Source organism: Drosophila innubila, chromosome X, assembly GCF_004354385.1.
Source record: "Drosophila innubila isolate TH190305 chromosome X, UK_Dinn_1.0, whole genome shotgun sequence".
Classification (NCBI taxonomy): domain Eukaryota; kingdom Metazoa; phylum Arthropoda; class Insecta; order Diptera; family Drosophilidae; genus Drosophila; species Drosophila innubila.
The window spans coordinates 14030018-14046210 of record NC_047626.1 but is presented as its reverse complement, the minus strand read 5'-3'; the positions used below and the strand labels follow the sequence as shown (position 1 = coordinate 14046210).

General features: G+C 31.0%; 1 protein-coding gene across 1 annotated transcript in view; it reads right to left on the bottom strand.

Moving 5' to 3' along the window:
• Positions 1 to 16193, bottom strand: part of LOC117782864 (sodium channel protein para) — a 66649-nt gene that overhangs the window by 6034 nt on the left and 44422 nt on the right. Inside the window, exons 24-29 of the mRNA XM_034619935.1 lie at positions 14738 to 14911; positions 9843 to 9965; positions 7379 to 7501; positions 5472 to 5666; positions 4771 to 5016; positions 2253 to 2523 (exon numbers count right to left, since the gene is read on the bottom strand). Of these exons, the coding sequence (XP_034475826.1) occupies positions 2253 to 2523; positions 4771 to 5016; positions 5472 to 5666; positions 7379 to 7501; positions 9843 to 9965; positions 14738 to 14911 (1132 nt within the window). The remainder of the gene's footprint in view (positions 1 to 2252; positions 2524 to 4770; positions 5017 to 5471; positions 5667 to 7378; positions 7502 to 9842; positions 9966 to 14737; positions 14912 to 16193) is intronic.

Here is a 16193-nt window from a genome sequence, read left to right as displayed (position 1 = left end):
ATTGAATCTTGTAGTGTTATGTAACGAATTAATTTCATATATTGCGTTCTGTGCAAGCCATTTCTTAACGGTGTACCAGTGTGTGTGGGTGTGTGTGTGTGTATGTGTTGGAGAGTGTGAGTGTTAATTAGCATTTCTTTTATATTATTTATTTATTTTAATTACTGTTATATTTGCTTATTTGTTTCATCTTCTTTTGAACTTTTTTTTGCGTTTACAAAGCGTAGTTTTTTTTTTAGTTTCTTCTGTAAGTTTTTTAAAGTTTGCTAGTTTTTGTTGTTCTTGTTGTTTTCTTTGTTTTTTTTTTTTTCTTTGTTTGTTAAAGCGTGTATTAATATATTCGTCTATAAGGATATCACTCTGCGTTTGTAACTGGGGCAACATCGAAGCCAAAGAATGAAGCGTACTTTAGAGCGTTTTGTAAGTTTTTCAAGCTGTTTTTAATAGTACTATTTTGTTTTCGATTTCAAAATTAAATTTGAAAAGTTATTGAAAGTGCGCTTAGAGTCGTATTTGGCGCGTGTATCACATAAAGAAGCAAAAGCAATAGTAAAATTCCAGCATTTTGTAAATTTCACAATATATTTTATCTAACTTGAAATTTAAGCATTTTTGGGCAAAAATTTAAAATCAAAATTAAAAGTTGTTTAGATTACATTGAAAATATGAAGTATTCATCGAAGAAGTCACTGAGAAAGGGGCCTATTGGTAGTTTCTCTTGGGTTTTCTGGGTACTGAGCAGTCAACCTATACATTTAGTTTGGGGTTGGGCTTTTGAGGCAGCAGCAGAAATGATAACAGCATCCTTTTTATGTACATGGCATTCGCAACACGATATGCAAGTAGATAAAATGGAAGATCTCTGTTGCAAAAATGAATGTAGTAAAGCATATTTTAAGCCATCTTTTGTACAGTTATCGTTCGATTTCTTTACACACATAGCCATAGTTCTTTATCCAAAAATTTAATGATAAAAAAAAAATAGTATAAATAGATATATATTTAAGTTTATATATGAAAAAAGTTCGATTGAAGTAATGGAAGTAGAAGAAAAAAAAACGCATTTAAAATTAAAAACGTATTTCATTTTGATCATTTTTACTGTTTTATTTTTTTCTATATGGACTTCTTTGTGTGCTTACGTATGCGCAACTGTTAAGCTGTAGCAAAGATCATAATACTCCGAATCGTAGTACCATGTATATCAAAACTTTTATTGAAACTTTCAGCAAACTAAAATAAAAATAAAAATGTAATAAAAATTAATGCAATTTAGATAATATTTTATAATGATATTACAAATTGTTTATTAAATCTGTTATTTGTTATACTCGCATGTTTACAAATACTTGAATAATTTATCTATAATTTAACGACAATCACAACAGCAATTTCAAAACAAATCGACACCAATAATCTGGAATAATTATAAATACATCAACAGTAAAATTTTAACAGTTAAACTTTTTTTTTATAAAATTAAAATGGAAATTTGCAAAATTTACAGGTAATTAACAACATTTAAGAAGCAACAATAATAATAACAATAAAATGAAAATATCGGAGTTAACTTAAACACAAGCGTGTATAACAGTGATTTCATAACATATTAACTGTTATACGTGCTATGTTAAAATTAACTCGCAAAGCTAACAAATCATTTGGAATACGTTAAGCACAACGACATTAGATTGTTTCACATAATATTTGACAAATTTTCACAATACACATATATGAATATGTTATTCATAAGCAGGAATTGTGAAAGTGCCACAATTATTATATGAACGATCATTAACACAAATTGTTTACAACAAATTGATTAAGTTTCTTAAATAACATTTTGTTTTGGTTGAATTGATTTTTTTTTTTTTTTATTTTTGAAACAGAACAACAACAATTAATTACGAATTGAATATACGCATAAGTACGACAGCAAGGTATTAACAATTATGAGAAAGTTAAGTACATATAGTATACATTTAAGTAGGAAAAGGAGCGTACTGTGTCTTTATTACAGAGCATTAAGACAGAAAATAATACAGATTTACAGATACAGTTAGAGAGAGAGAGAGAGAGAGAGAAAGAGAATGTGTGTGTAACAGAGAGAGACATACACACATACAGCAAAGAGCGTACGGTAATATGGTTTTGGGGCAGGTTATTCGAACATTTTGGTTTGTTGGAAATTGGATGGTCAAGCATCTTTAACATATTTTATTCATTTAGATAATTTGGCTTTTGTTACTTACCTAAGATGGATAAAATGACAACTACTACATCAAATAAATTCCATGGCTCAATAAAATAGTGATATCGTAAAGCGAATATTTTTAATAGACATTCGGAACTGAAAATAACTACGAATATCGCATTCAGATAGTCAAGGACCGCGTTGTACGTGTCCGACGCATCGTAACGATCGAGTGTCATGGTGAACATGTTTAGACCAATGAATAACATAATGATTATATCGAATTTCTTATCGGTTACTATTTCAAAGACTATTGCTTGTGGACGCCACTGTAAATGGAGAATAAGGAGAACAACGGAATCATAAATCATAAGATAAACAGAAAAAATATATATTTTAAAAGGTTTGGGATAACACAAAAAGTTAAAGCATAAGGAAGGATATTTGAACAGAAAAGCGATAACGATAACGAGTGATCACACACAAAACACAAGGAAGAGAAGAGAGATAAGAAAAAAAGTGGAATAGAAGAGTTGGTATAAGTACATTTAGTTTACCACGATCTTATTTAATTATTTATCATATACTAGATATGATTATGTACATATACGGCTATCACTTCAACTATAGATTCATATATTTTTTTTTTTATTATACGTCTGGAAATACCATGAATGTACATAGACATGAGGTAATCAGTACTTATGTATATTGTATGAATAACTCACAGTTGTTAGTTAGTTACTTAGTTAGTTAATATGTGAGTTGTTGTTGGACAATTTAATCGTTATAATCGCTAAAATTTATTATTATGAATATTATTATTGTTTTATTTATTGTGTTATATTCATTTTTTTTAGATTCTATATTTCTTGCGTTGTAGATCTGTGCCAATATCAAACTTTTTTCCATTGATCGGCGCGCAAAACCTGTATGTACAGTAAAGTATGCGTATAATGAAACACATATATGTATGCATGTAGTTAATACCTGGAGGCAACAAGTGTAACAGTGAGTCAGTGCGCTTGTATTGATTGATTTATTGAACAGACTTTTCAAACACACTACTTCTTAAGAACAGACAGCATTCAAGATTGAGTAATTGATAAATTGGATTAATTATATAATGATTAGAGATACGAGTACTGTACATATTAAACGTGCTGCTAGTGTCCTTTGTCTCTAATACGTCAGTCGATTCGATTGCATTTTTGATTCTGATTTCGATGCTGATTTTTATTTCTTTTTTCGAACATGCCAGTTTTCAGTTGTGATTAATTAACATGCCTAGAACATGATTTGAGTCACGTGCCAGTTAGTTAGTAAGTTGTTTTAAAGGAAACATGCACTTATCTTGCCATTAAATATATTGAGAGAAAGAGAGAGACAGTGTGTAGTTAAATATATAAGAAGAGAAAGTTAGAGTATATACATAAATAAATTTTTATTTTATATAACTGTATTTTATATTTTTTTTTTTGAATTTTGACATAAATTTCATGTTCGTCCAGCTTAAAAATGGCAGACATAAAAATGTTTAAGTACAGACAACCAAACGGACACAATACTTAACTATTGATATGGAAATTAAGTATAGTTATACCATATTATTTAAGAAAAACAGTAGTATGTCGAGAACATAGTATGCTTTTAAGAGTTCGCTCAATGGCAACAGTAGGGTGCTATTTATATTTTTCAAATTCATATCTAACAATGCACAAAAGTATACTGATGTATGTGTATGTACATGTACGTACAGTTGTGCATGCCACACACTACCGCAGCTATTCCAGCGACTCAACTTTGCGCTTGTTTTAAGATCCATTATTTAACTTGATCAAAATATTGCTAGAGAACAGGGCCTTTCAATTTATATATTTGCAATTATGACAAGTTTGTAAGAAATGTATACAGATTACAAGGGTATTTGTAGTCGTTGTCCTTGTCCTTTCAGTCAGCAAATGTTTTTATTGTCGGTTAAATTATACTAAAATGTTTGTATAACAGTTCATATAACAGTTTGTATAACAGTATTAACGTTATATAAAAAGCAGCCTTTTAACTGTACGTATCGAAAAAAGTGTTCATCATATATACAACAAAGTCATAAGTATATACAACATAAAGTAAAATTGGCACAGATTACGCGTTTACGTCGACAGAATTTATTAAGTTTTTACTATTTATTTTATATGTATTATTTTTATTTAATATTGATTATAGGACGTACGATGGAGCTGTACCTATCTGGATAGCTTGAAACAAAGATATTCTGACACTTTGTTTCGAATTTCAAAACATATATAAAGAGTATATTTGGAAGAATTAAAGCTCACATCGTGCTTTATCTTGGCCTATTCTTCTCATTTTCTTATTAGTATTATATTTTTTTTGGTAATTTTATTTGAGTTTGATATGTCAAATTTGTTGTTATGCATAGTTTATGTTAGATTGATTTGTTGTTAATTTCGGTTAGTTTTGTTAGCTGGCTTAATTTTGATACTTAGTAATGTTAAGTAAATTCTATTTTTTATTTCTTATTTATATCTTTTTTTGTATTTTTGTTGTTGTCTTACCCTTGGTCTTGGAATGGCTTTTAATGGTTTTTTAGAGCCCATCTTTTTCATAGCATTATAGTACTTTTTCTGATCTTCTGTCATGAACATTTCTAATGATCCACCTGCTTTTTTCTTTTGCTCATTAAAATTATCAATGATAACACCAATGAACAGATTGAGTGTGAAAAATGATCCAAATATGATGAAGAACACGAAATATAAATACATGTAGATGTTCGTTTCACGAATCGGCTGCTTGTCCACCTGTTTTGTTTTTTACATTTTCGTTATCGACAACCATGATATCGATATCAAATTTTGCGTTGCAATTCGCATCGTTTTTTTTTTTCAGTTTTGTTGTGAATGGATCATTTTTAGTGTTATACGGCAGTATTGTTGTTATTGTAGTGTTGTTGTGAGCCAAAGTGGTTGTTGTTGTAGTATAGTGTTGTTGTTGTTGTTGTTATTGTTGTTTTTGTTGGCGTTGTAGTTCATATAAAAAAGAGAAAAAAATGTATAGATAAAAATGTTTGATTAATTAAAAATTACTTGAAATATCGATTGCGTTTTATATATTTTATTTAAGCGCATAACCAAATAAATATTTAGTACATATATGTACATATACATATATAGATATATATATATATATAATATTTAGTATATATTTTAGTGAGTGTAAGATGTAGTAATATGTTAGGCAAACTGGGCAACATTACCTCTCGTGAATCGATAGCATCGTTCATTATTTGTATCCAGCCTTTGAAGGTGGCCACTTGGAAAAGGCACAGATACGCGTTACCTACATGATCGAAATTCATTGCTGAATTCACCCACGTGTAGTTCTCGCTCTCGCATGCATTGCGATTTGGTATGATCTCATGGCTGAGCTTCGTTCCATTTGTGTCTTCGCACTGTTTTCATCAGCATCATCAGCACCATGAGTAGCGTCATCATCATCATCATCATCATCGTTGTTGTAGTCGTGGAGATGATTTTTGGATTTAAATATTTTTTTTTTTTTGGGAAATTTTTAGTTTAATTTAAGAAAAATGCATTTCAGTTTTGCGATATTACATAAGGTAAATGGAAGTTAAGCTGCTTTTATACTGCCGCAAGAAGTGTAAGAAGAAACTGCAGTAGTCGAGTATACTCGACTATCCAATACCCTACACCCAGCAATTTTGTTTCAAATTATGAAATTAATATTGAAAAATTGTATTTTGAATAACTTGTATCATTGCTGTACTATGTACACACATACACAAACAAGCTATAACATACAGACAGCCTTATTAATCTATAGCTTATGTAATCTCTGAGATCGTTTCAATTTTACATACAGTCGGACGAACGAGTGAAGGAATAAATTTTCTGTTGAAGCTGATTATGAAGGTTATGGTTCGAAGAGTCGTACATTAATAATCTGTATTCAGAGTATACCATGTGTATGTGTGTATATAAATATATTACTTTATAAGAAATGCGTTCTTTAATCAATTGCATGCATGATCACAAATTTATCATGCTCTGTTTTAATCAAATTATGGAATTAGGGTGTATATAAAGTCGTTGCAAGCGAGTGGGTAGCCCTACTCGAAAACACATAAGAATTCTTCATCACAAAAGTAAAAAATTAATTTCAAAATGAAAGTACATCTTCAGCTGTTCGTTTGCAACATTCTTAGCAACTTGTTGCAGCAATATGTTTAATCAACTTATTGCGCCAGTCTAAAAGCAGCAGTCGCGAATTGCAATAAGGTTTATAGTATAATGTAGCTAAGCTCTAGCTAAATAATTAAAAATAAAAATTAAGTATTTTGGGCTATAAGATGTGTTTTTGTATATGTAAATTCAGCAGCTAATTAGCATTTGATACTTGGTAAGTTGAATTGATAAAAAGCAGCCACGTGGCTAAAACTTAATTGGGGGTACGAGTAGTTCGAGTGCAAAAGTCAATACTAAATGCTAGTACTAAAGAGTGTACTAATTTGATATATTTAATGTTTACGTTTAAGTATTAGTGCAACTGCCTTGTCGCATAAGATACGAGTAGTAAAGTAGTTCGATCGATAGTTCGATATACATATGTATTTATTATATACAACAATATAGTATTCATGCTGATTTCCCAACTGGAATGCTCTCTATAAGGCGATACAGTTGGGCATGTACAATACTTGTGTCAGTTGGTATATAGGTGGGTAAATTTGATATTTTACCGAAGTATGTACATGTAGCTGCATATGTACTACATATTTACAGGCGTTTGTCTGGACGAGTACGAATACGAGTACAGTAGACAAACACTGTATTATCGATATATATATATGTATATATATTTTAATCAAAATTTTAATCGATTCAATTTTAATCAACTATTTACGAAAAATAGATGCAAAGATACGCATTTCATTCAAATTGAAGACTTTTTCTTATTTCGATCATTAATAAATTTGCTAATTAATTGCTGCTTGGATTTCGTATTCGAAAAGTATCACAAAATATTTTGCACTACTTTTCGATTTTGTTTTGTTTGATTTCTTGTATTTTCTTGGGTTCTGGTTATCGGTTTTTGGTATTTTGGAATTGGTTTTTGATTGTCTTGAAAAACGTTTGCACGTACCTTAAAATATTTTCCAGCAAAAAGCTGTACACCCATTATGGCAAAAATTAGCCAAAATATTAGACACACCAATAGCACATTGAAGATGGACGGTATAGCTTGTACCAGCGCATTAACGACGACCTGGTTTATCGATAATTTTGTGTGTTTCGAAAACATATTTTTTTTATGATTAGTTTGTATTTTCACATTTTCGGCACATTGGATGGGTCGTCGTTCGCAACGATGTCGATGTCGATTTCGATGTGGGGACATTTTCAATGGTTTCAGGTTGATGTGGAGTTTGAGGTTGAGGGTTTCAGGAACGCAGTGAGTTATGGCATTTTTTGTTTGTTTGAGTGTGTTATTGTTATTGTTTTTTTTTTATATTATTATTATTATTTTTTTTTTTTTGGAGGAAGAGTATATAGAATATAATACAATAAATGCAGAGAGTTATTTAGTCAATTTGGTAATAGTATATGTTCATTAATTTAATTAATATGCATATAAGTATGTGTTGTAAGCGTGGTACGAATATAGTACATTTGGTGTGTGTTGACAGTATTCATGTGTCTATTTATGGAGTAGATTATGATACAAAGTACATGATATGGTGTCTAATGGTAGTGTCTAGTTGTGTAAAGTAAATATTACTCAAATGTTTAGACTTTCAAGCATGCAAAAGGCGTTATTCACTTCTCGGCAAAAGAAAATAGCAGTAGTAATAGGAGTGGCAGAAGCAAAGCAAACACTATACACTAAACACTGTACAACATAGCATTTACATTCATGTGCAATAAGAACAGGCAAATCGAATAGTAGGTACACGAAACTAATTGTAATTTGAAGTAGTTTTAGGTGCACTAACTCTAATTTAAAGTCATTTGGTGCTCATAATCGTATGATATAATTACATAACTTAACTAAACAAATGCATATCAAATGGCTGGAATGAATTTTAAGTAATCTCTGACTTGGAATGAAGAGGTTGGTGTACTGCATGTATTGGTTATTGTTCCTTGAGAGGTCGATTTGAAGGAAATTATTATATCAATGGAAGTACAAAACTATTCGACCATCACTTACATTTTATGTCACTTCCTCTTTCCCCTTAAAATAATTTTGCTTTAACGTTTTATCATTTTAAACGAATTAGTTTCTTAGCTTATAAGATATTTTAATGAGTAACAAAATTATGTTTTTTGGCAGATATATCTAGTGAAGGTATTGACTATTATCTTGCAGAAAAAAATTTATTATTGTCTAGCAAAATATTATACAGAAGTATCTTTAGAGTCTTTTGATATGACTGATTGCAGATTACCGTATAATAGGTAATTCGAATTTAATGAAACCTAAAGGTGTATATTGATCAGTTTTTCATTGGATATACTGATCATTGACATGAGCATCATAAGGTCTCTTAAAAATATAAAACTTGTGTCTTCATTCCACCTACTAGTAAGTTTAAAAACTGTAAATGTATATAAGATATATATGCTACCATGATTTGTGTCGGCTTGACCACTAGATCAAATAGGTGTATGTATAATAAAATAATATCTTTAGAATAATTCGATGTCTGTGTTGTGGCAGGCAAAATAATCATATGTATAGGTAAGTACTTATACATCTATATAATCTATAGCTACAATTTGATGAAGCGAATAGAACCTAAGATGTGAAATAATTTTGATATACTGGTATAATTATGATTAAACCAATTTGGCACTAAGAGCGAGCAGAGCAAACAAATGAGAGTTAGAGAAGCTAAGGCACAACTTGTGTGGGATGAGAATGTGATTAATTTAAGATTAAATTTAAGTTAAGGCAAATCTAATTAATAAAATGCAGTTGCAGTTGCAGTTGCAGTCGAGTAATAGTAATAGTTGGAGTATGCTAAGTACGGTTTATTTAAATAAGACAATAATCGTGTTCGGTATTTAGAAAAAATACAAAGAATATGACAAATACGATAAGACGGCGAGAGAGAGAGAGAGAGAGAGACAGCGAGAGAGTTTAGCTAATCAGTCAAATAAATGTTGGATGCATTCTAATTGATAACGTATCTAAGGACAACAAAATATCATCAGCTGCACTTTGATACTTGTATTTTATGGAATTTATTAATTAATTTTTGGTATTTTGTTTTTTTAAGATTTACTAATAATTTGACTAAATACATTTGGTTATAATTAACTAATTAAGAGATTTAATTTGGTGTGAGTGGTTATTCGCTTGTTAGTTGTGGCATGAATATGTATAAGAGTAATACTGCGCGAGTATAAGAGTGTTACTTTTATTTTGTTGGTATTTAAAAAACGTTATAATCGAAAATGATTGAAATTGATACTGGATGCTGATACTGATATTGATGTGAAAAGTTTGCTTGTTTATTGTATTTGATTGTTGTATTTTTTGTTTGTTTGTTTTTTTTTTTTTTTTTTTTTTTTGGTTTGTTTTTATGTATGAAAGTACGTACCCGCATGCCCTGCATACGGGACATGGCACGTAGTGGTCTCAGTGCTCTTAACGTTCGCATAGTCTTGAAGGCTTGAATACCACCAGCTCCAACAAGTGAAGCAACGAAGTTGATAAGCGATACCTAGTTTCGATATAGTTCGAATAGTGCCAAGTTTAACAATTTAAAACATTTAAATCATCATCATCATCATTATTATCGTTTTGTATAATTTATTTGTTTAAAAAAAAAAGATACGATATTTGTAAGTGTTGGTAAATTGTTTGTTTTCGAACTTTCTTTTCATATCTTTTGTTTAAAGTAAGCGTGGTAAAGTGTTTTGTCTTGTCGTTCTTGTTCTTGTTATAACTCAAATCGTTTTAAAATGCATACATAACTGAAATAATCTTTTAATAAGTAAGTACTACTAACTGCTGCTTGCTTTTGCTCTTTGTGGTAATACTCTGGTACAAAATGGACGGATCAAGCCTAGCCTTAAACTTACAGATTGAAAGAGATTACTTATATGGTAGCCTAGTATTAAGAAAGTAAGTATATAAGGTATATAAGAGTATTGTACTTGCAAAACAAAGTATTTATTTAATTAACTATATTATAATATAAGTGTACAAACACACACACGCACAAACACAAACACTCGTATAGTAACACACACACAAACGAAACATTGCAACACATATACTATATATGAATATAGGACAAACATTGGAAGTATATGTTAGTATAATACTTAATATAGTTATAGTTATGCATGTAGTTGTGGTTCAATTATACGCTATGATTGGACAAGAACAAGAATAGCTCAATATTTCATATTTTAGTATGTTTATGTTTCTCGGGGTACAACGCAACTTTCAGGAGATTACAACACTCAAAAGTAGGGGATTAGAGTAGTAGCATTAGTAATATTAAACTCAAATTTAACATAGGGTTAGTTACACGTAAATAGTAGTTGAAGTAGTTGTAATTGCAATTAAAGTGAAAGTCGAGTATATGAGATCGTGAACCTCAAATTGTTATGGGTAAATAGTAGCAGAAGTATAAAAGCATTAAATTGCAGTAGAAGTTGGTGTAACATAAATGGAGTATATCCATTTTTATACGTAAAAGGTAGTATAAGAGATCGCGAGTATAAGAAGTTGGGTGCCTAACTTGCTTCCAGGTAAAAATTTGTGGTACAAGTATAAGATATAGCTGGCTAGTAGTAGTATGTGAGATCGCGAGATCGCACAGACAAGATCATGACCCTCATTATTAACACAGAAATATTAGTTCAGATACTAGTACAATTAAAAGAGATCGCAAGTGTGTGTTTTGATTGATTTAAGAATACTTTTGATGATTATTTGCTGCTGCTCTTCTAACTAACCGTTACGCAAACACACACACGCAATCACACACTCATTAATCAAATTTTTAGCATTAAAAAGAGATTAAGAATAGATAGTATAAGAATATTTTTTATTTTATTTTTTTGCACCCTAAACAGCCGCGCAACGCTCCACAATGGACGAATGTGGCATGCAAACGCCTAAATGGCAAAAGGACATTGGCATGGACCAAATGATTAAAGATTTCCTTTTGATTATGAATGGTCATGGTCATGGTCACGAACTATATGCAGTAAGAGCAGTATGCAGTTACATTTCGAAATACAGTTACAGTTAAAGTTACATTTACAAATACAATTACAATTGCTAGGTGCTGCCATATTATATTATATTATAAGTATATACAAATCCCTTAATTTGTCCTCTGCGTGTGACGTTTGCATTGCCTTTTTATCTATTGTATAGCCGCGCGACATTTTCACTAGGTTTTTCTCATAATTATTTACTTGTTTTCGGGTTTCTTTTATTTATTTCTTTTGGCTTTTGTCTTTATATTGACACATTTTTGCTCAAACTTTGCTGCCGGACTCGATTGGTTTATGGATATCTTCGGCTGGTTGGTAGGTACATAAGTTTCATTGATTTATGGGGTTATTGGGTTTGAAATTGGATCGTTTATAGCCAAGACCAAGCGGTGACTGTTAATGTTTAGAGTTACTTTGGGATGCAGCTTGTATTTAAGTAAAACACTGCCACCACTGCGTATACGCAATTTGTGTCAAATGACACGACAATTGCACTTGTATTCGACTGTCGTTTTGTTTACGTTTGTTTTGGTATTGGAATTGGTTTTCATTTTCTATTTGATAATACTTATATACAGTACACGAGTATATACAATCGTATCGTATTACGAGTTTTGTGTCTACTATATTTGTACACTAGACGACACTTGGGTCGAAAAGGGGAGATCATTTGTTCGAGTCTTTGTACAGTGGTGGTGCATCATCTTGTACATCATAAAGAGTACATTAAATAGATATATAACATATATGTATGATATATGTATATTATCGGTGCCTCTAAGTTTTGATTGAGCTTTTGGGTCTAGTTCGGGGAGTCTCGGAATCGGATTCGGATGCGGGTTCGGATTCGGATCGTTTCATAATGTATATTCATGTTATAGGTAAGGTTGAAAATTCAATACTACTATTTACGCTAGGGTCTAATGTATATATTCGTATATTTATATATGTTTAAAATATCAAGTATGATAAGGACTCTATTTGTACTCAATTTTAGTTAAATCTTTACAATGGGCGCAATATGACGATTAATTACGAGAGGATTGCGTTTGAACCAAACTACTTACATACATACGTATTCTAGTCACATTCATACATATTTGTACTATGTAACAGTACGCAGTGCAAAGGCAATACTTACATATTGTACAACTGTTATACATAAATACCTAACTAACCTAAAATACGTTTCTAATTGTTCAATTCTTGACGCTAAACTAAAGACTGATCCTGTTAATATAACAGTACAATATGATATGGTATGACTGTTGAAATACACAATATACAAAGCTAAAGCGTCACAGAATCAACTTACATCATAAATACATTTGTACATTGTTATTACATACATATCTCCAGAGGTAAGTATAACAAAAATTAACGCCCCACCCAACATAAAATTTTAGAGTATCACAAAATATAAGCATAGGTATTTAAGTACATACACATTTTTATATATAAAATATATATATGTTATACATCCGCTGAATGATTGAATTCTTATGCAACAGTATGGGAATAAGTTTATAACAACTGTTATATATAAATACATGTGGATAAATATGTTATAGATTTTGTTGGTGGGTAAATGCAATGAAAAAAGAAACACAAAATAAATGTTTAAACTGGCTGGTATAACAGCTAGCATAGCGTCGCCCTATGCACACAATTTTAGATATTTAACACAGACAAACTGTTGATATTAAATATAACATACTTACATACATACACATACTCACACCGATACACACACACAAACATATTGAGCAGAAGTTTGTTAATTGCATACATACATAGATACAGTTATAACTGCTGCTAGAACAACAGTATAACAGTTTCATTTGATTGCAGCTTGATGCACATACATACATACATATAACACACGCATATGTATAACAATTTGCGAGAGCACGTTGAAAATAGAACAGAGATGGAGAGAGTGAAACAGTGATGTTGAGCGAGAGCGAGAGAGAGAGACAGAGTGCAATTCGTTTGCATTGTTAATATTATGAAAAGGCAGCTGTAAGCTTAAAGCTCCCCCAGATTATATTGGATTTTAACATTAATTGTTTTTGTATAACAGTTAGTACAGTTCGTTAGATGTATGCAAGGGATTGTTAAGTACGTGTTACAACATTTAATAGTATCGATATCGATATATCGATATGCACACTCAGTGTAGCTTCACACACACACCCACACACGCACACCCACATACATACAAAGACGCACACACAGCGACAAAAATATGCAAATATATTTATATATAAAGAGAAACAGAGTTAGATTTATACAGAGAGAGCGAGAGCAAGACACAGATAAATGTACGACAGAGAGAGAGAGAGACAGCAAGAGAGAACGTGTGAGAGAGAGAGAGAGAGAGAGGATGTACCGATGGACATTACTTACTTTCATGCCCTCCCATCGCGAAACGGCGCGCAATGGCCTCAAAGCGCGGAGGGTCCGCATCGAGCGGAAGGCGGGCACATCATCGGCTCCGGACCAGACCGCAGCCAAATTGATTAGCGATAGCTAAACGACCATTACATAAATACATGATATGTATTTAAGCATAAACAGCTTTAAAACCAGTCATAATTAAAACCGAAAGCAAAATCACAATCAAAATCAAAACTTAGCATGAACTGAAAAGTCAAACTCGAAATAGTTTACTAAACTATATAAATATATTAAATATGTTTTTTATGTAAGTTAAGTACGAGTGCAATTTGCATTTACGCTTAAACTAACTAAGTATAACACTAACTAAGTTCTGGGCTAAAACTTTGTAACTCTATTGATTATAACTGGGGTTTATAGTACATGGTATTCTTAAGGGTCAATCAAATGTAATACTACATTTACATATGTTATATGTTATATGTTATCTGTATAACAGATTTCCTAACTGTTTAACTGTACTAATTGCAGCAGTAATCTAAAGTATTGACATATTTATACGCAGTTTTTAGCAAAATCATAAATCATATACTTATTTAACTGATTCGGTCCAAAAAGTCAGTTTGTGTAATATTTTTGTATCTTTATTTTTATTATTGTACAGGTGTATCTATAATAGGAGTAATAGTACGTTTGGAGTTCATAAAATTTGTTGGTCAAGATCAGATTAAGATTCAGATTCAGATACAAATTTAAATTTAAATTGAGATTGAGGTATTCGTTCGTGATAAGTAAGTACAAGTAAATCAAAAGTGTCAAATGTTAGTTGTTAGCTAGCATGGCCAACATGATGACTTACCATGACAATGACGAAATCAAGCCAACACCACGCATTCGTGAAGTACACTTTGAAGCCGAGGGCCAACCACTTGATTAACATCTCCAAGAAGAATATAACCGTAAATATTCTGTCCATATAGTATAAAATATCCTGCAATATGGGCCTTTGTGGCAGATGTACATCTTCTAAAGCCTGTTTCGATGTCGGTGGAGGGGGATATTTAAGTTATTTGTAAAAGAAATGCATTACAAGTACATACAAATTGTATCTAGAAGCAGTATACGAAGCTAGATATAATCATAAACAATTATGATAATTAATTAGGTGCAGCCGCATTACTGGCTTTACTCATATTACAGTTTCTACTCTTGTTCTTTCTTTTTTTTTATTAATAATATTATGTATTATTATTATTATTATTAATTTTCTTTTTTTTCACGCAAGAAAAAAGGCAACTTTGTTCAATATTTGGTTTCTTTTTCTTTTTTCGTTTACGGACAAATTAAAGTCAAACGCAATTAAAGAAAAATTTTCAAAGAAATTGAAGACAAAATTCTTGAAATAATACGCATAAGCGTCTAACCACAAAAGCTAACTCTAAAGCTACACAAAGAACCCTAAAAAATATATATCACAAAAAACGTACACACAAACTCAATGAAAGCCAGTTCCCAATTGATCTTCAATATCAAATTTAGTGGGGACACTTTCGGCTTAAGCAAAGACATAAGCCGTTTGACTAATCGATTATGCCTAAGCCTAAGTCGAAAGTTGGCTTCATGAGGTTCATTGAACTATTTACGATTTGAATATTGGTTTAAAATTTATCAAATTAAAATAAAATTAAGTTAATTTAAGTGCTACAGATAGCAACAGTTTGCTGAGTGGCTGCAGGTTGGAATGGATATCCTCAGGAAACCCTTGCAGAGGATGGTGTTTAAAATTACGAACTAAAAGCTGTTTCTTTTTGCAAGCATTTCAAGCAAACTTATAATAAGAGTTCTAAATATCTAGATTAGTTTGCATTTAATTCGAATGACTACATAATAGGGAAGATCGGTTGTAAGCTGAATTTTGGAAAGCAGAACTTTTTATTTTCTGAAGATTTTAGTCTCAGTACAGTAAAATAATTCAAAATTGAATACGAATAATCTGCAAGCGAATTTAAAGCTTCGACAAACCGAAGACTTTTGTTATTTCTTATAGGATTGAGAAGAAGTATTATATTTAGAAGCATTTAGGCAGAACGCAATGTAAATTGTGTTGCTATCGGTGGCATTTGGAAAAAATAACATAAAGAAATTACATTTCTATTCATAAGGAAACTTAATAATAAATTATTATGTTAACTCTAAGCTAAACTATTCTGTACTAGCAAAACTCTAAATAAATCTAGAGTGAAATTATAAACCTAAAAATAAATGAAGCAATCAACTTTGGTAAAGTTTAAGCAAGGCTTGATAAACTACTTATT